General features: G+C 44.5%; 1 protein-coding gene across 5 annotated transcripts; it reads left to right on the forward strand.

Annotated features, from left to right (window-relative positions):
• Positions 1-8,253: 8,253 nt before the first annotated feature.
• SUV39H2 (SUV39H2 histone lysine methyltransferase) lies at positions 8,254-21,849 on the forward strand. Of its 5 annotated transcripts, none has more exons than XR_010589484.1 (6): positions 8,254-8,425; positions 10,398-10,543; positions 11,707-12,378; positions 14,772-14,932; positions 17,343-17,472; positions 18,991-21,849. XR_010589484.1 is itself a non-coding variant. In XM_065553424.1 (6 exons), exons 1-6 carry the CDS (start codon positions 8,275-8,277, stop codon positions 19,095-19,097), a joined length of 1,353 nt encoding a protein of 450 aa, XP_065409496.1. In that variant the 5' UTR covers positions 8,260-8,274; the 3' UTR covers positions 19,098-21,849. The 5 variants fall into 5 exon arrangements, 4 of the variants coding, with proteins under 4 accessions (XP_065409496.1, XP_023964292.1, XP_005304542.1 ...); XM_065553424.1 differs by having other exon boundaries at positions 8,260-8,425; positions 14,786-14,932; XM_024108524.3 differs by lacking the exon at positions 8,254-8,425 and adding an exon at positions 8,720-8,867 and having other exon boundaries at positions 14,786-14,932.
• The last annotated feature ends 3,254 nt before the right edge of the window (positions 21,850-25,103 follow it).

Here is a 25,103-nt window from a genome sequence, read left to right on the forward strand (position 1 = left end):
GATGTACCTGTAATGGGGTGCACACAGACTGCGATAGAGGACTTGCAAAGGTGCTCATGGGAAATGATCTGGATGACTGGCCAGATGGTGCCAGAATGGCTTGGTCCTTAGGAGCCAGAAGCACAGAGTACCACCCTGCCCAGACCCAGAGTTGTAGACTACCAAGCTTGGGGCTAGCAAGCGTCTGACTGAAGGAAGTGTGCTCCTTGGGACAGGGCTGCATTGGGCGAAGCCAGAGCGGGGAAAACCAAGGCACAGCCAAAGGGTTTGTGACTTCAGTCCCTGCCAGCAAGGAGGGACAGTCATACTCCCTGCCCTAGCAGCTGAATTTCAGGCAGGCCTGCAGGAGGATATCCCCCCATCCTCCCTTAGAGAAGCTGAGGGCCATGGCAGGCTGCAGTGCTGCATATTCTCTTAAGGCTGACTGCAGGGCAAGATTCCTGTGGGAGAAGCAATTCCTGTATAGGGAATGGGTTCCTCCCCAGCACTGAGTCTTGGGTCATCAGGAGGTAGTTGGTGGTTCCTCAGAGGTACCGTCCGAGGCTATCATAGCTGGCCCATGATGTCCCTCTCTCAGGATATCAGGGGATCCAGTGCACCAGGCAAAAGTTGCTGCAGAACTTACTGGCCCAGACTCTTGCCGCAGTCAAGCAGTACTGTAAGTTCTATGATCCCTGTCGGAGGGTAGGAGTAAGTGTAAAGCAGCCCTGAGACCACTGCCAATCATAGAGGGAACCCTTCCAGAACCTGGCGATGGACATTGTGGGGCCCCGTAGCAAGGCAACCTGGTCAGGGAAGAAATACATTCTGGTGGTGGTAGACTTTCCACTCGCTAACTTAAGGCAGCAGCTCTGTCCGCTGGCAATGCAGATGCACGGCTGACCATTGTCAGCAGAGTAGGACTCCCCAGCGAGGTCCTTACAGACCTGGGGCTAATTTCATGTCAGACCTTCTGCAGTGCTTGTAGGAGAAATGTGGGGTCCGGCACACCTGTGTCTCTGCACGTCACCCTCAGACAAATGGGCTGCTGGAAAGGTTTAATGGGGCCCAAAAGATGATGTTGAGGACTTTTGTGGACCAGCATCCACAGGACAGGGACAAATGCTTAACCTACCTGCTGCTTGCTTATGGGAAAATGCCCCATTAATCTTCTTCCCTTTTCAATTGCTGTATGGGAGACGAGTGAGGGGATGCCCTGGACTCGCAGAGGGTGAAGTGGGAGGGGAAAATCTCCCTCTATGGAAAAATCAGTGGTGGAGTATGTGCTGTCCTTTTGAGAGAGGCTCCCTGAACTCCTGGGTTTTGCTAGAGAGAGTGTAGCCAGGGCCCAAGGGAAACAGAGGATCTGGTATGACCACTCTGTGCATACCTGCCAGGGCCAGCTCCAGGGTTTTGGCCGCCCCAAGCAGACAAAAAAAAAAAAAAGCCGCGATCATGATCTGCGGTGGGAATTCAGCAGGAGGTCCTTCGCTTTGAGCAGGAGTGAGGGACCAGCCGCCGAATTGCCGCCGAAAGCTGGACGTGCCGCCCCTCTCTGGAGTGGCGGCCCCAAGCACCTGCTTGCCGGGCTGGTGCCTGGAGCCGGCCCTGATACCTGCTCATCTGGCACAAAGACCAGATGATGGTTCTCATCCATTTGTGATGGGCCTTCTAAGTCATCAAACCATTTAATGAAGTGAATTATGTGGTGGAACTGTCTGCCCTGGCTTACAGCCATCAAGTGGATCATGTCAATATGATGAAACCATACATTGACAGGGAGAAATTGGTGCTGGCAGTGGGAGAACAAGGAATATCCCCTGGTGGCTTTTATGCCTGAGATGGGATCCAGCCCTTCTCTAGAATCGATTCCAGCAAACCTGGCCTCACTAACCTAGCTGTCTAGCAGGTGGAGACAGGAGCCCAATCTCCATCAGATGTTCCCCTTTCAGAGTCACTGGTTAAAGTGACCCTGGTCAGAACAGTCTCAAAGAGTGAAGAGATGAGACAGTGGGAATTTTCATTAATTTTTATGATGACTATATGTGCATCAGTTTCCCCTATATTTTGAATGGCTTCTCAGTGGAGGAAAAAAGACTGTTTGCTCTCAGAGCAGGCTGGGAGACACACAGGTACGAATGTTGCCTAGCTATCTGAATGGGTCATTAAAAAGGACTGTCGGAAGCCAACCCCATATCAATGGAAAATCCAAGAAGACAATTGAAAAGCCAATCTCCGGGACTTTGACACCTAGCAACTAATGACCCAGAGGGAGATGGATTTCCCTGCTTCTCAGAAGGGAAGCTGAGCAAAGATCCCAGCTCAAGAACAAAGGACTGGGAAAGTGTGTGTGGGGGGGGGGGGCAGGTAGGGGAGACAAGAGGTCGCTGCTGGAGTGAAGTAGGAGGCTCTCACCTGAGAACTGACCAAGGAGGTCAGACTGAGAGACGGAGCCTGAACCTGGGAGTTCACTACAGCTTGGTTGAGCTCTGGGCTAACCAGAATGGTCTATGCCGGGGGGGGGCAAACTTTTTGCCCCAAGGGCCACATCGGGGTATGGAAATTGTATGGTGGGCCATGAATGCTCATGAAATTGGGGGTTGGGGTACAGGAGGGGGTGAGGGCTCCGGCTGGGGGTGCAGGCTCTGGGGGTGGGGCCAGAAATGAGGAGCTTAGGGTGCAGGGGGGCTCCAGGCTGAGGTGCGGGGGGGTGAGGGCTCTGGCGGGGGCTGGGAATGAGGAGTTTGGAGGGCAGGAGGGGGATCAGGGCTGGGGCAGGGAGTTGGGGCATGGGACAAAGTCAGGGGTGCAGGGTCTGAGCGGCGCTTACCTCAAGCAGCTCCCAGAAGCAGCGGCATGTCCCCACTCCGGCTCCTACGTAGAAGCATGGGCAGGCAGCTCTCCATGCTGCCCTGTCCCCGCAGCTCCTGGAAGCAGTAGCATATCCCATTGGTTCCCAGACAATGGGAGCTGCGAGGGCAGCGCTTGGGGTGGTACTAGCATGTGGCGCCCCCTGGCTGCCCCTCTGCATAAGAGCCGGAGGGGGGACATGCTATTGCTTGCAGGAGCCGCAGAGCCACGGCACACGTGGAGCAGGGCAAGCCCCCAACCCCGCTCCCTGGCCGGAACTCAAGGACTGGATTAAAACATCTGATGGGCCGGACATGACCCATGGGCTGTAGTTTTCCCATGCCTGGTCTATGCTTTAACTTTCAGTTTTCTATGCTAACCTAAGGGCTTCCTATGCTGTGTTCTAGCTCAGTGCTTCTCAAAGTCGGGCCGCGCTTGTTCAGGGAAAGTCCCTGGCAGTCCAGGCCGGTTTGTTTACCTGCTGCGTCCGCAGGTTCGGCTGATCACGGCTCCCACTGGCCGCAGTTCACCACTCCAGGCCAATGGGGGCTGCGGGAAGGGCGGCCAGCACATCCCTCGGCCCGCGCCGCTTCCCGCAGTCCCCATTGGCCTGGGACGGTGAACCCTGGCCAGTTGGAGCCGCGATCGGCCGAACCTGTGGATGCGGCAGGTAAACAAACCATCCCGGACCGCCAGGGGCTTTCCCTGAACAAGCGGCGGACCGGCTTTGAGAAGCACTGTTCTCGCTGACTAATAAACGCTACTGTTTTAACAACACTGTGAGTGTCACTGCAAATACTTAGTACAAGTCTCTGCCAGCAGTCTCTCTCAGTTGGACTCACTGAACAAAGCTCACAGTGTGAAGCAGGAGAGCTGAAACTCCAGAGGTCTCAAGGAGACTGTGAGGTAGCATGGCCTACCCTGGAGGAAGAGTGAGAACCGTTGGGGGTCTGGCACACTGAAATGGATCCTCCAAGAGCCTGTTACAAAGCTGCGGGCATAGCACCAATCCTGTGGATCTGTGACAACTAGTACGCTATCTCATAAGGGTGTCGTGAAGATAAAATCACTAAAGATTGTGAGGTACTCAGATAGTACAATCTAAAACTTTTATTCAGTGGCAAAATAAATGCACTCAGTCAGTGTTCCCAATAATTCTTCCTAACAAGAAACAAACAGTCTATAATGGTTTAGCAATCTAAACAATGGGTTTGAAATGCCTAGACTCAGTGGAATGAATTGCAGGTGAAATCCTGGCAAGTTTGTCTTGGTCCTTTGATGGCTCCATTTGTGGTGTACAGAATTTTAAGATGAGACCTTAAAACCTACGGTCCTGCTCGCTCTGCATACACACATGAGATAGGGTTGCCAACCCTCCTAGTTTGGCCAGGAGTCTCCCGGAATAGGGCTCGATCTCCTGGAGGCTACTTAAGCCAATCTGGAGATTTTAGGCTGCTAAAAGTCTGGTCTGCAGTGCAGCGGGGCTAAGGCAGGCTCCCTACCTGCCCTGGCTCCACGCTGCTCCCAGACTTCATTGCCCGGGAACCTCAGCCAACTCCCTCCCACACCCAAACTCCCCCCCAGAGCCCACACCCCTCATCCCCTCCAGCACCCCAATCCCCTGCCCTAGCCCTGAGCCCCCTCCCATATCCAAACTCCCTCCCGGAGCCCGCACCCTCTCCCACACTCCAACCCCCTGCACCAAGCTCAGCCCAGAGCCCCTCCCACATTCTGAACTCCTTGGCCCCACCCCGCAGCCCACACCCCCTCCTGCACCCCAACCCCCTGCCCCAGCCCTGTGAAAGTGAGTGAGTGAGGGGGAGAGCAAGCGACGGAGGGAGGGGGGCTGGAGTGAATGCAGGCAGGGCCTTGGGGAAGGGGCAGGACATGGCCATGGCCTTGGGGAAGGGGCAGTGAAGGGGGCAGAGCAAGGGTGTTTGGGTTTGTGCGATTAGACAGTTGGCTACTGGATCCCAGGGAAAGATAAGGAATTGCCCTGGGCACCTCTCCACCACTGCAGTGTGCTGGTTGTGCATCTAGCTGTGCACCTACTCTAGAGGTGGTGGTGTGATTCCTGAATGTATTTAGCTTTGCAACAAAGAAAAGAGAACTGATTATTTTGTTTAGATTTCTAATAGCAATGAGACCTACTGTATTATAGCCACACAACTATTAATATGCTCCTATTGTTTGTCAGGGTATCTAGACATAGCTCATAATATACAGTAGCTAAATGGAAATGGATCCTCCTCTGAAGGGTATTCAAATATAATGGAATTGTTACTGGTCTGGTCTGGCAACTGTTAAGTTCCCTTGGGGAAATTCATGCCATTGACCAGCAAGGCTTTAACAATGTGGGTAACATGTGTACGTCCTGCAAAATCAAACAAAATTTTGGCTCTTTTTCCTGTAACGGCTTCAGCATTCCAGCTTCGGCCAAGCACAGTGAATAAATTAATGTAAATACCCTCTTCCCCAAACAATCTTTCTGAATCCTCTGTTGTGATGAAGTGGGCTGTAGCCCACGAAAGCTTATGCTCAAATAAATTTGTTAGTCTCTAAGATGTCACAAGTACTCCTGTTCTTTTTGCGGATACAGACTAACACGGCTGCTACTCTGAAACCTGTTTGTGACTGTCTCCTTTAGCAAACACAGAAGGTTTTCTGTATCCTGCAGGTAGAAGCAATAGATTGCCTGCTTTTTATCCCTTTCCTTTCCAATAGCAGCTGAACTTATTGATAAAGATCTTTATAGATATGTAGAGCAGTGTACAAAGACTCCTGCCCTGGTTTAGCCTCTGTCATCCCCTGACTCCTCCAAAAAATGAACAAGCAAGCTGGAGGTCAGTGCTCTGTTACTAGAATCAGCATTCTGAAATTAACCTGAGTCCCCAGAATGACACCAGGACCTTCCTGCTGGCCAAATCAAGAATTGGAAGCTCCTTTTTAATTTTTTTTCCCCTGGTGAACAATTGGTACCTATCCACTGACTGCCCCGGTCTAAGGCTTTATAATAGGGCAAAGATGCTTTTCAGGGTGTGGAAAGAGCCCAGTGGCAAATGAAGTGCAGGATGACAGAGCCAGGAAGGAGTGGGAGAACCCAGGAAGGAGACAAAACAAGTAAGGAGGGAAGGAAGAAAAAAGCACTGGACAGGAGACAAATTTGTGGTAATGAGAGACCATGGGAAGAGAAGAGGGAAACAACCAGTTGTGGAGGAGAGTGCCTTCCATAAACTAATAATTGCAAATAATGTTAACTTTCCAGTGCCTTTTCAATGCAGTTTATTATATGTTTCATCTCTCAGGGAAGCTAAAACCTTCATTCCTGGCACCTGCCCCCAGCCCAAGCAGCAACAGTGTCCCACAAGGATACTCTGAAAATGTATAAGGTTGGATAAGAGATAATTAACTGTCAGACCTAGTCCATCCTGCTGCCAGTGCAAGTTAGTAAAGGTACAATACAAAACAAATACATTCAGCTAGTTTACATGTTCCAAGTGCTGAGGCTCCTACCATTTTCCTTAGAAATTTATTTTACAGGCTAGTACAGTGGCTCTCAAACTTTTGTACTGGTGACCCCTTTCACATAGCAAGTCTCTAAGTGTGACCCCCCCCCTTATAAATTAAAACCACCTTTAAATCTATTTAACACTGTTATAAATGCTGGAGGCAAAGCGGGGTTTGGGGTGGAGGCTCACAACTCACAACCCCCCATGTAATAACCTCGCAACCCCCTGAGGGGTCCTGACCCCCAGTTTGAGAACCCCTGGGCTAGTAGATCCTAAAAGTGACTCTCTTTTTCTTTAGTTTTTTTGATTCTAGAACAACTCATAAGAACATAAGAAAGGCCGTACCGGGTCAGACCAAAGGTCCATCTAGCCCAGTATCCTGTCTACCGACAGTGGCCAATGCCAGGTGCCCCAGAGGGCGTGAACCTAGGCAATGATCAAGTGATCTCTCTCCTGCCATCCATCTCCATCCTCTGACAGACAGAGGCTAGGGACACCATTCCTTACCCGTCCTGGCTAATAGCCATTAATGGACTTAACTCTTCCCTGTCCCCAGACAGGCAACTTCTTACTTAACAAAAAAACATTTTTTTTGCTGGAAAGAATGAGAGTTGTGGTATATAAATGTGTCCGTTGAACTGTGCATGAGATTGAAAGCAAACTTTTCAGCCACCATTTATTGCTAAAGTATGTGTGCGTGGAATGCAGAAGGCTCTGGTATTTATTTTAAATGGTACCCATGGGATATACATCTAATTTCTGAGAGACCCTAATGTTACAGAACTACCAGCTCTCACTATTTGGGATTAATTTGAAGGTTGGTTCAAAAGCAAGCCATTCTTGCAAGGAAGGGTACTGAAATGCATGTCACAATAAGATATTTAAAATTTCACTCAGAACTGATTGTTAAATGAGTCCTGTGACAAATCCAGAAGGCACTGATCACAATCTCTCTATTTTTAACCCCCTCCTAAGCTTGGTAACTGGGCAAAAGCATCGGTGCAAACAAATAACAGGAGCCTTGGAGCAAACGTATCATATAGAGTTGCCGATTTTGGTGGTATATATTCCTGGGGGTTTCATCACATGACAATCTTTAATTAAAGATTAATCTTTAATTCCTGGGGACAAGGAAAAGAGCCAGGTTTTTAAAGGTATACAAGTCCCTATCTGTATCTTTAGGTGCATAAATACCTTTACAAATCTGGCCCAACCCCCATGCCTATCATTGTTCCAACAAGAAAATGAAGGTGTTATATAGTCTCCAAAAATGAGGGGACCTGGAACTATTTTTATTAACTGAAACAGCCAAGCCACCAGTCAATCATTCAAACCAGAGAATGAAGCAAACTCTGTGAAATAATTACAGGTTTCAGGGTAGCAGCCGTGTTAGTCTGTATCCTCAAAAAGAACAGGAGTACTTGTGGCACCTTAGAGACTAACAAATTTATTAGAGCATAAGCTTTCGTGGGCTACAACCCACTTCTTCGAGTACTCCTGTTCTTTCTGTGAAATAAAACAATTGTAGGAGTATTCCCACTCTCCACTCTCTCAGGTGGTTAAAGTTATCCCTGCTGGTCCTCCCCGTTGCTAGGGGGAGGAGCACAAGAGTGAATAGCACCAAGGCACATGGTGTCACCACTCACCAGGCTGCCAGGGGAAGGAAGTGCTGTATTTGAATTACAGCAGCACTTCTTCCACAGGCTGATGTGGGTGGTGGTCAGGATGGACTAGAGCAGTGAATCATAGATTAGGGTTGGAAGGAACCTCAGGAGGTCATCTAATCCAACCCCCTGCTGAAAGCAGGACCAGCCCCACCTCTTCACAGGGGAGGCGTTGGGGCTCCAGTGGGTCAATCCAGAAGAGAAGCAGCCAGGGCCCCCTTCTCCCCAAGCCTCCTGAGAGTGGATCTGGAGCACAGACACAGAAACACGCCATGTGTAGGAAAGGCGACAGGTCTCCAGACCGAGCTGCTGCCGGGTTGGACTGCAGAGTAACGAGGGCAGCAGCGGGCCGTTGCTATTCCGGGCACGTCCGTGTACAGGACGGCTCAGCGGCTGCCGAGGGGCTACGGCGAAGATGCTGGGGTGGGTGGCAGCGTTTCGATGCAGTCAGGGCAGGGGGGCCTGGGTGTGAGCGGGGCCGAGCGCCCGCAGTTCCCACTAAAGCCCCGAGACTGAGCAGCCCCGCCCAGGAACACGCCCCCCCGGCGGGCAGTCCCAGTCCCAGAGACGCGGGGGGCTGGTTGGCGAAGCGGGGTCACACCGGCTTGCAGCGCGCGCGCGGGCGGACGTGTGGGGGTCTCCCGCCGCGACGGGCAGCCTGGGCGAGCGAGGGTCGCGAGCCCCCCGGGGTTCTCTGCCCACGCGCGGGGGGGGCGGGGCCGGGCCGCCGGTGCAGCATTGGGGACCCGCTGAGGGGCGGGGCCATCCCGGCGTGGGCGGAGCCTGCCGCTGGCGCCCTCCCCGGCGGCCCAAGTTCCGCAGGGTTTGAATGCAGCCCCCTGCAAGATGGCGGGCAGGCGAGGAGGTGAGGGGCCGGGCCCCCTTCCTGGGTCAGCGGGGATGGGGGTGAGGAGCTGCCCCTCAGGGTCCGTGCGGCCTCCGCCCCCGCACGCCCCGAGACCTAAGGCAGGGCCCTGCTGGCTGCGGAGCCTGCGAGGGGGGACACTGTGGAGTGCCCGGCGGCGGCGTGCAGTGCCGGGGAGGGGAGACAGTGGGGGTGCCTGGAGGAGGAACGGGGGGTCAGTGTGCGGTGCCCGGGGGGCGGGGCGGGAGATGCTGGGAGTAGGGTGGGGGATAGTGTGCGGTGCCCGGGGGGCGGCGGTGTGCAGTGATGGGGGGGGAGGACAGTGTGTGGGGCCTGGGGGGCGGCGGTGTGTAGTGATTGGGGTGGGGGATAGTGTGCGGTGCCCGGGGGGCGGCGGTGTGCAGTGTTTGGGCGGGGGGGCGGTCAGTGTGTGGGGCCTGGGGGAGGGGTGGCATGCAGTGCCGGGGAGTCAGTGTGCGGGGCCTGGGGGAGGGGCGGGGGGACAGTGTACGGTGCCGGGGGGAGGGGCACTGTCCGGTGCTAGGGAAAGCTGGGGGTGGTATCACTGCCCTATGCCTGCGGGAGGCTTTTGGCGGGAGAGGTCGCTGCATGAAGTTAGAAATAGTCAAGGCCTCCCCCAGACTGGGTAACCTCCAATGCCTCTCCCACTCCTCTTCTTTCCAGTAGTGATGTGCTAATTGCAGTTTTGGTTGTGACACAAGTGAAAAATCCCCTGCTAACGCAGAGGAAGGAATTCAACTGTTGTCAAATACTCTTACTAAAACAGGAAAAAAAGCTGTTGCTTTGGGCTCCAGACTTGTGACTTGCTATAAACGTTGGACGATCACCTCCTAACAGAGTTCTGAACTGTTGCCATTATTGTTCCATAGTCGGCACCCTTACATCTTTATAACAGTTACATTGTCTGTAAATTGTAACCCTCCTAAATCTGGACCAATTGACAAGAAATCAGAGATGTTTCTGGAAGAGGGATTGGCCTCTGTCTCATCCCAATCTCCATGGTTGCCTAGCCAGTACAAGGGTGTTGATTCCACTTGACTAACTGCAGATACTTAGCAGTCTTGTAAAAAAAAACCGTGAAGGGTTTCTACATAACTGCAGTCAAAAGCATGAATTTCTACTGCTAGGGAACCTTAAGGTCAGGGTAACTATTTTTTTGTGTTTTGTTTCAAAACTGGTAACTATACTGAGAATTTTTTCCTATGAAGAATTAGTATATCCTAGGTAGCTTTTTTTTTTTTTTTTAAATCATTACATGAATGCACATAGTATCATACGCGAAGCTTGAGGTTCAGGCAGAGAACTATTACAGGCTTACTTTATACTTAACTGGAGTAGCATTGGTTCTGTCTGCCTGTGTGCTACATTTATAGTTCTATAAATATATTGTGGACAATTCTTACAAATTACAATCTGGGGGCTCGGGAGCAGACTAAAAATCAAGTGCTTAATTTTTTTCAACTCAGCTGAGAAATTAAATTAGTAAAGAATCCTATTTTCTTATTGTAGCTTGGTATGTGCCTTGTCTAGCTTCACTTGAGACCATCCAGGAATTATGTAGGAAGGAAAATCTCACATGTAAATCCCTTGGAATCACCAACAGGAATCTAAAGAGTTATGAGGTGGAATATTTATGTGACTACAAGGTAGAAGAGGTAAGATAACTGTCTAGTCTTATAGAACAATTTGATCAATATTTCAGTTTGAAATTTGGAAGTGAGAGGCAGTAGTTTTCCTTAAGGTTTAAAGTGCTAGGCTAGCAGAGGGCTCTTGTTAAGCTACTGCTGATCTTGAACAAAATATTTCAGAATGTTGAAGCCTAAAAAATATGTTCTTTAGCTCTGACTCTCTAAGGAAGGAAGGTTCTGCTGAAATAATGGAAATGTTAATAATAGAGCACAAAATGTCTGATCCTTGTACATCAGTGCTAAAGCAAATTTTACTGTGCTTAAATAACAGCGCAGTATGTATTATGATGCTTCTCTTCTCCCTTGTTTGCAGTTAAAAGAACACTTCTTCCTCTATAGTACTGCAGTCTGTTCCTTGAACAGTTAAGGCCACATGCTACAACTCGATCCATTGCCAGACCCCAGTTAGGTGCCATGTGTGTGCAGAAGCTGACTAGTGTGTGTCTGGTTTAAGGATTTGGCCTTATTGCTCTATTTCCTTTGAAAACAAACCTCCCTTCGAAATAATTACATTTTACAATACATATTCTTCTTAGTAGTAAATATAGTATTAAGAAGTGTTTTGACTGTATTATTCCTCTAGGATGACTCTTGTAACTATTACCAGTAGTACTGTTAGAGGTTTTTTGGTAAGTTTAGGTTTTCTTTTTGTTCTGTGTAGGGTGTTACTTTATTCTCTTTCCTTATAGAAGTTAGTATATATGATCTGAACTGTGGCTGTGCTAACAAACTAACCCATGCTGGTATAATTTAATTGTTTTGGATCATTCTATCCAGCTGTACAGTTATCCGTGTCCTTACAAGTGGTGCACAAAGTACATACCCAGTTACCTTGCATTTGAAATGCTTGATTCTCTACTGTTAGGACCAGATGGCTGTGAATTTAACTATGTGGTGTTATGCCTCAATCATAAGGAGGGTGTTAAGGATGTTAGTTTGACTGCCCCTCAGTTTATGCATTTTTGCCACCTCCTTAATGACAATCACTCCTCTGTTTAATTTTATTTACTATGGATGTGATACCAAAGCAGTTGTATCGTTGAACAACCACACTTTATTTTCAAGGTATTTTTGATTAACTGTTGTTGGAAATGTTCTGGCTAAATCTGTATCTATTTCTCTATTTCAAGGGCACAGAGTACTTCCTTGTGAAATGGAAAGGATGGCCAGAATCCTCAAATACCTGGGTAGCTTTGAAAAATCTTAAATGCCCATTGCTCCTTCAGTACTTCCATAGCGACAAGAATGAATATTTATCTCAGCTAAAGCGAGGCAAAGCAGTAATATTGAAAAACCACATTAAAGCTTTGAACCCTGTAGTAGCACAGTATGTAGTAAAGAAGGCTAAACAAAGAATAGCTCTACAGAGATGGAAGGAAGAACTCAACCGGAAAAAGAACCATAAAGGAATGATTCTTGTAGAAAACACTGTGGATCTTGAGGGCCCTCCTTTAGACTTTTACTACATTAATGAATATAAACCTGCTCCAGGAATAAATGTAATGAATGGAATCACAACCGGCTGTGAATGCTCTGATTGCCCTGCTGAGAAGTGTTGTCCAGAAGAGGCTGGATTTTTCTTGGCTTACAATAAACAAAAGCAGTTAAAAATCCAACCAGGCTTGCCTATCTATGAATGCAACTCGTACTGTAGATGTGGTCCTGAATGCCCTAACAGGATAGTACAGAAAGGCACACCATATTCTCTTTGCATCTTCAGAACTAACAATGGACGTGGCTGGGGAGTAAAAACCCTCCAGAAAATTAAAACCAAGAGATTTGTGATGGAGTATGTTGGAGAGGTATGTATTTATCTCAGGGATGAATTATTTGGAATAAAAGATTTAAGTGTTAGTAGAATACTTTTTAAAAATAAAAATGCTTTCCTTTTTCAACACTTTTTGATTCTGTTACATAACAGATAAATATGCACTTGGTGTTAATGAAATACATTGAAGACATCTCATTTGAAAGTCAAATTACCTTTATATTGTATGATCCAGGGTGTTTTCTGCACCAAAGCAATGCCAAGGGGCTGAAGTGCAAAAGAGATTCTTGGCATTATGTTTTTTTATATTGTAACTTTTAGAACCAGTCTTGTCTCTTCTTTCACAATTTTTTTTTTAATTAGGTTATTTACTATCTTGTCACTGACAAGGAATTTGATTATCCTGATCATCTCCCATCTTGACTACTATGGCCTTCTCTTCTAAGGTTCTCTTAATACTGATCTCATCCCAGGCCAAATTATTGCAACAATTATTTTTATCACTTGTCATGCTGATCATGTCAGCCCTTGTATTTCACCATATCTAAACTTGGAAAATAGGTTGTGCTTTAAAACGTATTGGTCAATACCAGTTAACAGGTTGTTAAAATTACTTTGCACCTAGTGTAGACAGGGCAAGTCATCTAACATGTCTTAAAACAGTGTGTTTTTCTAGTTTAGACATGGCCCTTGAGTCGCACACTGCGACTGTGAACCAGTGAAGTATCAAGTTAAACTTGTCCTTGCTTTCAGGGCTCCTACATGATCCAGTTTCTGCTTACATCTCTCCCCCATAATCTGTGGTCCACCACTGATGCCAGCATCAGTATTGTATTTGTCCCCTTGCACAACTATTTCTTTATCTTCTTCCGTGTGCTGCTTCTATGCTTATCTTCCCCAAACTATCCAATTCCCATTCCGATCCTTCCTAAAAACTCCCTTAGAATGTAGAGGAGATCAGTTTCTCAAAATAGAATTAATCCTGTGTGGTGATAATGAGGAAACTTTTTGGGGGCGGTGGGGGAGGGAGAGGCATGTGGAGAGAGGCAGGACTTTAAGTGAAGGTGGTGATTAGTTGTTTGTGTGTCCTTCCCTTGCCTCCTTCCTCCTACCCCCTCCTCTGGCTGTATGTGATTATACTTTGTTATTCAGAGGGTAAAACTGACTGATAAGCTTCCAAATCCAGGTTTCCTATCTCAGGGCTATCTTCAAGCGATTGTTGTAATGTTCACTATTTTTCTTTGTTTGTTATTACCAGAAAAAGATTTCGTTGTGCTAACTCTACCAGTAAAGTTTATATTTAAAGTAGAAGACTGGGGATAAACTTGCATAGTCTGCAGCCTCAAGCAGGAGCCCTCTTTCAGGCGGTTTCTGCATATCTCCATTGTGCTGATGGGTGCCGGCCATCCCTGACTAATAAGCTATACCAGTAGAAGTGCAGTTTTGCTTGTATAATTTTGTCTACACTAGGAGCTTCTGCTAGCACCGCTGTCAGTCAGGGATCACAACTCTTCACACCTTTGATCAACATAGTTGTGCTGGCAAAAGTCTGTAGTGTAGATATAGCTATAAGCCAGTCCTGCAAAGTGATCCGTTTGCAAAAAAGTCACATTGAAATCAGTGGGACTTTGTGTGGGCATTACCGTCTGCATAGGTAAATTATATTACAGAATTAGCACCATACATAGTAACTCAGCAGGGAGTGGGGAGAAAAGGGAAGTTTTAAGAGTAGCTGAAGTTACAAGTGTAACCTGATATATTGATTCTCTCATACGCTGAGGGAAATGCGGGGGGGGGACATGGCTGGTTCCACCTTCCCTGAACCTTTTGTGGTTCTGCTTGAAGTGAACAATTCTGTACAGATCTGGTGGAAAAATAATATGGAGGTTTAAGTAATAAATATAAACTCTTTAGGAGAAATGATAAGGCACTGTAGATAGGGTCGGCTGTAATTGTCTAATGACCACATCCTCCTTTAGGGAGCCTGTGATTTAAAGCAATCTAAAATGTAGTTAGGAGGATTACTTCTAGAGGAGTTCAGAGAAGTTGGGGGCGAAGATAAATCACTAGTAGCCCAATTATTATATAGCAGGTCTTTTCAAGTTTTTATTCTACATTGTATAGAACACAATGGGACCATAACTTTTTATCTGTAAATACATATCCAGGGAAACTGTCCAATATTATATTGCTTGAGGAGAAAATACCATCACTATCTATTAATAGGGCATTAGTGACTTTAGAAACCATCAGTAGTCAATTTAAATAGTTATGTTTAAGTGTTCCTTATTCCTTACAGATACACAGCAACCTTCTTACTTCCTTTAAAGACAAGTCTCCCTACTTCTGTTCAAGAAAATGTAAAAGTTTTTTCTAACTTCTTTGTGGTTTTGTTTCAGTTCAGTAACAGTTAATAATATGATGCAGGTTTCTTTTTTTAGGTGATCACAAGTGAGGAAGCAGAGAGACGAGGTCAACTGTATGACAACCAAGGAAACACATACTTGTTTGACTTGGACTATGACTCGGATGAATATACGGTGGATGCAGCTCGATATGGAAATGTGTCCCATTTTGTGAATCACAGCGTAAGGGCTTTTTTTGTGTGTTAGAGAACTGTCCTGTTTGCACCAAGAATGCCTTCTCCTTTTGTAAATATCTTGATATCAAACACAACTTTAATGGAATTACTTGTTTCATACCAATCTCTTTCTCACCCTCCAAAGAAAATGCCTTGAGAGTGGATTAATGCTGTTACGGCAGCACAGTCACATAAACTTGAAATCTTTGAGGAAAAACTGAAGTCACTTTGTCTCATGATGTTTTAAAAGTCTAAATTAAAATAATACATTTTATGAAACAATGAATGTGAGGGATCCTAAAATGGACAGAGTGCATGAAAGTGAAAGGGGCCTCAAATATTCCCGCATGCCCCACAATCCTAATTTTTATTAATGCTTTCTTCTTGTATGTCTAGAAAGATGCCTTTCTTGCAGCATCCACCATAACATAATGATCAGTTAAATAAGATGGAAGAAATACTGATACATACCTTATTGGGAGCAAAATTAAATATGAAAGAATATAAAGTAGCTTAGATTTAAGACATAATGTTTGAAAAGACACAATTATGCTTTAGTTTTTACAAACATTGGGAGTGCAAGGTTGTTTTTTATTAAAAGGATCACTCCACAAGACATCACTTTAAATAGCAATTTTATTTTACCTGTTGAAGTAAAACTAAGTGTTTTCACTGTTCCTTACTCTTTCATGTTCAGAATTACCTAAGAGGAAGGTGTCAGCAGTTTCTGAATTAGGGATTTTCATTAAAATGTATAATAACATGATCTGTGATCCTGATCCTGCAATCTGATCTATGCGGATGGACCTCTGAGCTCAAGCAGAGATCCACTGGCCTCATTGGAACTCAGCCTAAGGATAAGGGTTTGCCCAAGTAGATCAGATAGCAGAGTTGGGATCATAATCTATTTCCAGCGTATTCAATACTTGTTTCCAGACACTCAAAACAAATTTTTCTCTTCAGATAATTGAATGCCAACAGTATAGGAAATAACTGCATAATTTAACCGTTGGCTTTTGATTAATATTATATGAACTATCAACCTCTCTGAAATACAGGAAGAGAAGGAGAGCTTCTGAATGTACTTTTGTTTCAGTTGTAAGTAATGGAGAGAAGGAATTTTCCTGCCTTTTCCATAGCATCTCTCCCCCCTTCCTCCTTTCCTCAGCACCATTTGTAAACTCACTGGGGAACTTGAAATTGTTTTTTAAAATACTTTTACTTAAACTGAAAAGACCTAACACAGAAGACTTACTTGAACCCAGGCTCTCCTATGCATAGAGTTGCACAATTTTTAGTTTAAGAAATTACTATTACTTTTTGATTTGAAGTTAGTAATTACAGCAGTTCATCTGTTTCCTTTTTATTGTGTGCATGAATTGTTGATCCTACACCTACTTTTGTGAAGGTGAGTTTGGGAGAAGGAAGCGATGTGTTTCTAGATGTTGCTAGATGCTCTGCACTTTTGAAAATCGGGCTGCTGTATTTAGATGTCTAAATATGAATTTTGGAGGCTGACTTCAGGCACACATTTTTTGAAAATACGTGACTAAGAATTCTGTCCAAAGGCAAGACATGGGTAGAATTTTCAGAAACGCCTAGCTAACGTAGGAGCAGAGTCCCATTTACTTTTGAAAATTGTATATATAGTTAGCAGCACACTTCCCTAATTAATGCTCTGGCTTTTTTCATGGGCTGTTAGATAACTACAGAGGCCAAACAGGTATGAACTAGAGACCAGAACTCCCACCCACCGCACCAGGATAATATTTTTGCCCTTGGGAGTAAAGTTGAGGTCTGATTTAAGTACAGTTAGTATGTGTGGCTTGAAAAGGTCACTCTCCCACCTTTTCATCCTTTAGTAACTCTTGTTTAAGTCTGAAATAACTTTAGATTGCCTTTTTTGAAATTGTTTTGATTCACCCACTCCACCCTACTAAGTTGCAATCACTTTCAAGCTATAACTCTTTTTCACTGTTTTTTTTTTTTTTTTTTAACTAGGTTGTTATAGTTTTAGTGCGCTATACCTGAAGAAGAGCTCTGTATAGAGGTGGAGTTGGAGACAAAAGCTTGTCTCTTTTCACAAACTGAAGTTGGTTCAATAAAATATTCTCACTCACCTTGTCTGTGTACTATACCCACTCAGCCACGGTGTCAATACTGTTACTTAATAGGGCCCTGCTTTCATTTAATAGTGATGTTTCAACGGATGTAATTCTGTTGACTTACAATGGCAAAAATCACAAGTAACTCCACTGAAACTGAGAGGAGACTCAGCCCCTAAATTGTTATAGTGTCACTTTCTTCTCACTAGTAGCACACAATACGTTTTAATTGCCATTCTCTACACTGTGTCTACAGTCTAATTTGATAGCAAATGTACACCTGAATTACAAAACTATCACTTTGCTTTGCAGTGTGATCCAAATCTTCAGGTCTTCAATGTTTTCATTGATAACCTTGATCTACGTCTTCCTCGGATAGCACTGTTTTCTACGAGAACCATCAAGGCTGGAGAAGAGCTCACCTTTGATTATCAGATGAAAGGTATGTAGAGTGTAAATCTTTGTGTGCAGGATAGATGGTACTAGCTGGTGTTGTTGCAGCTTGATCAATTTTCAGCACGGGTTTGCTGAAATCAAAGTGTTTTACTTCCTCTTTTTGGAGAGACCACTTTCTTCTCTGTTTTTTCCACTGTTATGCCAACACCTCCTTCCAGCTAAGAGGGCTGGATGCAGCTCCCACTTAATCCAGTCAATAATCTCTGCAGGACAGGTTTAAAGAATGATGCACAGCATCCCTATGCATATAACAGTATATTAAGTGAAGTGGATTAGAGCCTGCATGAGACTATTTTTTTTTTTTTAATCCAAACAAAAAAAAAGGTTGGTTTTTATATATAGGGAGAGCTGGGTGGCTGGAGAGTGGTGGCTGCTGGCCGGGAGCCCAGTTCCGAAGGCAGAGCTGCTACCACCAGCAGCAGCACAGAAGTAAGGATTGCATGGTGTGGTATTGCCACCCTTACTTCTGTGCTGCTGCCTTCAGAGCTGGGCACCTGGCCAGCAACTGCTGCTCTCTGGCCACCCAGCTTTGAAGGCAGCGCAGGGGTAAGGATGGCAATACTGCGACTCCTCCCCTACAATAAACTTGCAACTCCCCCTCCCCCACTACATCCTTTTGGGTCAGGACCCCGTTTGAAAAACGCTGGTCTTCCCTGTGAAATCTGTATAGTATAGGGTAAAAGTACACAAAAAACCAGATTTCACGGGGGGAGACCAGGTTTCACAGTCCGTGATGTGTTTTTCACGGCCATGAATTAGGTAGGGCCCTAGTTATGCATTTGGTATACCGAGACCATTGCCTATTGTCCTGACCAATATACTCTCATTACTTCCTCTTGCTTCCTTATCTGTCTGTCTAGATCCACCTGTTGTCTTTTTGTACTTTAGATTTCAAGCTTTTTGAGCAGGGACCGCCACCTTTGTCTGTGTTTATACAGCACCTAGCATAATGGGGTCCTCATCCTTGATGAGCTCAGAGCCAATCCACAATAATCTGTACAATAAGATTCCAGGATTGTCACTTTGAAACCTAAAATGTCTGTGGAGTCAGTGTGAAGCAATGAAAACAGATACAAGCATGGTTGAGAACTCTTTATTTAGAATGTCACCAGGTTCAATCATCACTGGGATTCATGGTCTGTTACTGTTCAACTTTTAAATTCTCAGCCATTTAGACTTCATGAATTTCACCCATGCAACAGCGTGAGCTTTGAGCTACTAGTAAATAATTTAAATAACAATTCTTCAGACTTATACTAATGCTTAACTTCGCACACACACAAGTAGTCCCATTCAATTCAGTGGGACTTACTCACATGTGTGAAGCTAAATATGTGCATAGGTCTTTGTTGAATTGTAAAAGCTTAAACTGTAAGCTTTTTTTGGAGGGCAGACACTACCTTTTTCTTTCTTGCACAATTCCAAGCACAATAGCAATGCCTAACAAATAATATCCATTTCCAACAACCATCAATTCTGTTTCTGTATATTCTTATGTGTTTAGGTTCTCTTGATGTGACTTCAGACTCTGATGCTGTCAGCCCAACGAGAAAGAGGATCAGAACTGTGTGCAAGTGTGGAGCTATGTGTTGCAGAGGGTATCTCAACTGAATTCTCAATAGCCAAAGTTGCAAATAAATTATTTCATTTTGTGTCTTTTTAAATGTATTTTAGGAAGACTGCTGTTCTAGTTCACTTATACTTACGAATTGGAGTATTTTTACATATGAGTGAATCAATATAATGAAAACAAAGCATTAAATTTGTATTTGAAAATGTCATTAGCCAAAGAAAGAGATCTGATATTACAACTGCTCTTAAGTATGAAAACTGGCTAAGTGGATTAAAAACTAATCTCCTTGGAATTATTTGCACACTGTGGATTAGGAGCTGATGGAGGTGCATGTTAATGTGACATCAAAGTTGAATATTCAAGTGTGTTTGATTCCAATCCTGTGAAGAGCTGATTTCAATATGAGGGAGTTCCACATCTTGTGCTCTATGAAATGGAAATCCAATACCATTGATGTACTAGAAATCACAGTTGACTTACCATTTTTCTTAAAAGGTTTCAAGAAATAGCAGTAAAATGTGGGGCCCCGATCCTCCATTGGGATCTACCGCCATTAAATTCTGCATAGGTACACTTCATAGAGTAGACTTAAGAAATAGTTTTCGTTTTTGTTTTTTTGACGTATCCATGGAACTTCACACAAGGAGACTGATCAGTGTTAGCAGATGCTGGATACAAGATTGGGTAGTAATCACTGAAACAAATCATTGGTGAAGGTTTGGAAAGCGATAGACAGGCATTGAGTAAAAATAATAGCCAATATTTCTTTCATGAACCTAGTGCATTGATACCCAGTTATATGGCATAGACATAAAAGTATCCCGGCAATGTAATTGTATCAACAGCTGTGATACTATGTTATGTTACAAACTTTTACATATTGTGAATTTTTTCTACCTAGTGGTAGACTTTAAACACATTATGCCATTTTTTTTTCCTGTTGTAATAACATAACTTCAGTGAAGTTACAGAAAGGGTGAATTTGCCCATTTACTGTAGACAGTAGTAAGACGTTTTTTGAATCTTGAATGTAAAAGGCTGAAAAACTTACTGTTCTTCAGCTTCTTGAATATTTGTTTTTTCTGTTAAACTTCTGATATTTTTGAAGATTATTGAAAATGTGATGATGTATGCTAAATTGTTCTTGACTTCAGAGAAGCACCCAACAGCAATTAAGTTAGTTGTAGACTATGGGTGGAACCACATAGTAACTGTACTCCAGGGACAAAAGTTCAACGCTTATTTTCTCATTGATTGTAAACATTGCATATTTCTTGGAAGTGATGTACAGAATCTTTAAGGGGATCAGGCATAACTGCTGCTCATCAAATAGACATTTGCTGTATATCATGAAGTCAGCTACTTACTTTTATAAGGTACAGTGCTGTTGGCTCAGGTGGTTGAGGTCAAGTGTTCAGCCTGTGACTATCTACTTGGTTTGTTAAAAATATGCCTTAAATTTCATGTTTGTTGAAGGACAATATGATCATTTGTTAATTTAAAAGCACAAATGTACATGAACTGCAGAACTGGCTCTGTGTAGGGATAGTGAAATTTTGTACACCCAGGCTTATCCAATTTGTGATTGGGCATACATGTTGGGGGCTATTAGCAATGCACAAAGCTATGTATCTGCTTGTAAACTGAAGAATGTATAATTTTAAAGTAGATGATTTATATTGTTTAATGAATGGCACACTAATTGCTTAGGTTTAAACACCTCTAACATTGCTATGCTACCTGGAGTTCAGGCTTGGATGAAACTGCTGCATCTAGTCATTTTTTAAGGTATTATTGTTATTGGATAGAATTAGTCATGTGTCTCCCCCATAAGTATTTTATAAATCTTAAGGGAATCTTAAATGCCCTTTTTAAAAAAAAATTTGTTTGAGCCAAATTCATTCCTCTTCCGTTTACATATAGCCCCTGTAAACGGGGTTGTGTGCGGCCATGTAATCCTTCATTTCATTTCCTTGCCCCTGTCCAAGCTGCTCCCCAGGCTCTCTGTCTACAAGACCTGAAAGGCCTCAGATACTTTGGTTGGCTGCTCTGCTCCTTCCTCTTTAGCCCTGCTCATGGGTATCCTTAACAAAACACATGGATAGGCAATTACAGATATCTACATTTTAAGTAGATAAAGGTCTGCCAGCTGCCAAAACCTGAATTTAGGTCCTGTCTCTTTAAAAGTCAGTGTGTATAACACCAGCTGCTATTCTCTAGGGGCTGTGTGTTACCTCTCCTGCAGGCCACAGACAGGACCCTGGATTCAAAGCTTGGCAGGTCACAGGAAATTATTAGATATAAAGTCTACTGCTGTATCCGGTTATTTATTTAGGACCTCAAACCATGGTTTGTGTTTACCTATTTACAGCACAATTTGCCTTGTGTTAATGGGACATGAAGTTGTTTTTAAATGTGACGTTGAAAAAGCTGTTTTCAGTTTCTTAGCAAGCTCAGGCCAGCCTTGCTTTGGCCTTTTCTGCTTTTTTGTAGGCATTACCACTACAGCTGTGCGAATAGCTCTTGGGTACTGGTAACCTGTTAACTGTCTGCTGGCTGGTTTTGAGGTAGCAAAACTAAAAATGCTGCAGCATCCTCACCAAGCAAAAGCTATTGTGTATTTATTTAAGTTCTCAGTTATACCAACTCTTTGTGTATTGGGGCTGTGTACTTGTTTATAACCTCAGGAACATTACTTTTTCATAAGATATGTGACATCTTTCTCTGTAATAGCAGTTAGTTTCCTATAGTTTCTTTTGGTAAAATAAATTAAATTTAGTTTTTTCTTTTGTTGTTGGCTGTCCCTGCTGTAGGTCTTACATTTTGTTCATATAATCTCTCATACAGCATTAGCCAGCAGCTCAGAAAAAGTCCTGCTGAATTACTTTTGCAAGTCTGAGTGGCATCATTTTACCAGCATTGTCTGTACTAGAAATGTGCAGCAGTTTCTGTGAATATATCCCTAGCCCTATACAGAGTCTGATAGTGAATTTGCTGTTCTATCTTCCCTCTCCAGAAATTTGTCAGTTGCCTCTGATTAAATAAGTAATTGATAACACTTTGGCAAGTTTAGAGAATGTAGTGGTCTTAGTGAGCTGATCATCTATAATAGGCTAAGGACTTTAATGCTGTACACTAGTAACCCACAACTGCACACAAAGTCTGGGTGGGGGGAGAGGTTGTCTGCTTGTCAGATTTATTTGAGCTCCCTCTTGAAAGGGACACCAGGGCTCCTGTGAGGGGATCTAAATGCTGAATCTATAAGCAGCCAGAGTCTGAATGGAGTCCAGGCCCTGTCCCTGGCTTGAGGTCTCCATGTATGTTCTCAGCATGCCAATCATCAGTCTAGCACAAGGGTGGGTAAACTTTTTGGCCTGAGGGCAGCATCAGGTTTTGGAAATTGTATGGAGGGCTGGTTAGGGGAGGCTGTGCCTCCCCAAACAGCCAGGTGTGGCCTGGCCCCTGCCCTCCCCTCCCCTCCCCCTGCTTCTTGCCCCCAGGACCCCTGCCCCAGCCAACCCCTCCTCTCATTCCTGGCTGCCCCATCCAACCATCCCTTCTCCCTGACTGCCCCCAGAACCCCTGCACCCATTCAACCCCCCTATTCCCTGCCCTCTATCCAACCCCACGTGCTACAGCTATGTCACCAGGTCAGGCCAGGCTCTGCAGCTGCACTGCCCAGTCACTCAGAGCATTGTGCCAGTAGCACAGAATGCAGAGGCTATGGGGGAGGGGTCAGGGGGCTAGCTTCCTGGGGAAGGAGCTCAGGGTCTGGGCAGGAGGGTCCTGCAGGCTGGATGTGGCCTCTAGGCCATAGTTAGCCCACTTCCAGTCTAGCACTACCCACGAGAGCTGAGACCCCCTCCCAGAATACCACCTGGGTGAGGGCTCTGGGTTTACAATTTCTCTTCAGGGGCACAATAAATGTAACAGCACAGCACTCTGCACAGGATTCTAAAACACCCTTGCTCTTTACTTAAAAGCATGAGAAACAGGTACTTAAAATAAAGGGTTTATTTCCCTTCCTTAACATGCTTTAGGGTTCAGTAACCAGAATTTCTTTTGCAGCAAGATGGGTCAGTCTCTTTCTCCAGGGCTGCATACTTTAAGCTCAGTTGATCCCATAGCTAAACCAGGCCCCCCCTAAAAATATGCTTCTGCCCAAAACTTCATATCCCAAGAGTGCTTTTTACGCTCCAGCGGTCCCTTACAGCATCACTTGCTCTAACTGCTTTCTTAACACCTGTCCACTGAGGCATTCAAAAATACAGCATTTTGTAACAGCTTTAGAATGAACACCCCCACACACACACCCCTATAGCCAACAGGTATAAGATTTAAAATGAAAGGAGACCCAAACTACCTCTGATTGAACTCTCACAGTGAAACCATGTTTACAAGCCTACCTTCCCTGAAACTTAGTTCTAGTTGTTCTAGCTGAGAGCAGCACCAAGTAGGGAGCTAGAATTTTAGCAAACCTTTCCAACAGCTTACTGTGTACAGCAGAACAGATAGGACACTCTAGAATAGGTAAGTTTGCAGATGTGCCTAAATTAGGCGTAGTCAACTTTTTTCCAAAAGTTAGTTCTTAAAATCCGTGTTCTTGTGCATAAGTGATCTGTTTCCCCATCTGTGGATTAGTCAGTCCTACTTCATATTCAAAGTTAGCTGTTACTCCAGGAAGGTGCAGGGTCTTAGTATTACACCCCTCTATGCTATGGCTGAGGCTTGTGGCACACAGTCTTAGGGATTCTATTTCTCTCCCCCCTCAAAACATTAACACCTCATAGATTCCAAAGCCTGAATGACTCCTGTCCATTTAAGAAGAACAGCTCAGTTGCTTGAGCTAAAACAAATTCAAGTGGGGAAGCTTTGGCTTTTTGTTTGTTTGTTTTGTTTAAGTCTAAAACTAGTATTTAGTAGAATCAAAAAAGTGCTACAGCAGCTCCCAAGCTTAGAGCAGAGAGTACATGGCTAGAAGCCAGCGTAATCTGCTTTAAGAGTAAAAAGTAACAAACGTAGGGGACATTTCAAGTGTTACTTACATACCCACTTAAGGTCCACAGTGAAGGTCTCTCAGATCTTTGTTATTTAGAACATTCACTGAAGAGAGCTCCATATTACAAAAGAAAAACAAAACCACTACCAACCCAACACCTTGGAAGAGTGCTCGCGTGCCAGTATTCAAAGACAAGTATGATAACACCAGTATACAGGCTTGACATGAATCCAGAGCAAATTACCAAATGAATTCTGAATCAACTTTTCTAAAGAATTAAAAGGACAGGAATACAGTTGCCACCGTTTTATGGAAAATAGATTTTGCCAAACAAACCTAGAAACAAGATGGTGTGGAAACGAGCCACGTTATTTGAGGGCTGGAGAAAATGTGTTACAGTGAGAAAATTAGCATCCAATCTCTTTAGCTTATCAAAAAAATGAGGAGGCTATTAAATTTTAAGTAACTGCACAGGGAGAAAAATAGCAGGTACTAAAGAGCTCTTAAATCTACCAGAAAAAGGCATAACAAGAACCAATGGCTGTAAGTCAAAGTCAGATTTAAATTAGACAATTTTTTAAACAGTGTAAGGGTCATTAACCACTGGAAGACGACCAAAGGGAGGATTCTTTGTCTCTTGGAATCTTCGGCTCAGGACTGGATGCCTTTCTGGAAGATGTGCTTTAGCCATACACAAATTATTAGGCTCCCTACAGGGGTAACTCTGAAGTTTACTGACTTGTGACATACAGGAGGTTAAAATAGATGATCTATTAATTGTCCCTTCTAGTCTAACTCTAAACAGGGTGTCAATTCACAGGAATTGGTTATGTCAAGACTTCATCCCAGCACTATGGTGATTATACATTGCAATTCACTTAGGGACAGCTTCAAGTTTACCTTTTCTAAACAACATACACGCAAGCAGACATGTACCAGGAACCAAATGGAAGAATAAGAAAAGCTGAGCTTGTGTGAAAACAGAAGTTTAAACAGACAACATTAGGAAATATTTTTCAGCGAGTAATGTTTAAATCACTAGACA

This window comes from Chrysemys picta, chromosome 1 (assembly GCF_011386835.1).
Source record: "Chrysemys picta bellii isolate R12L10 chromosome 1, ASM1138683v2, whole genome shotgun sequence".
In the NCBI taxonomy this organism is placed as follows: Eukaryota; Metazoa; Chordata; order Testudines; family Emydidae; genus Chrysemys; species Chrysemys picta.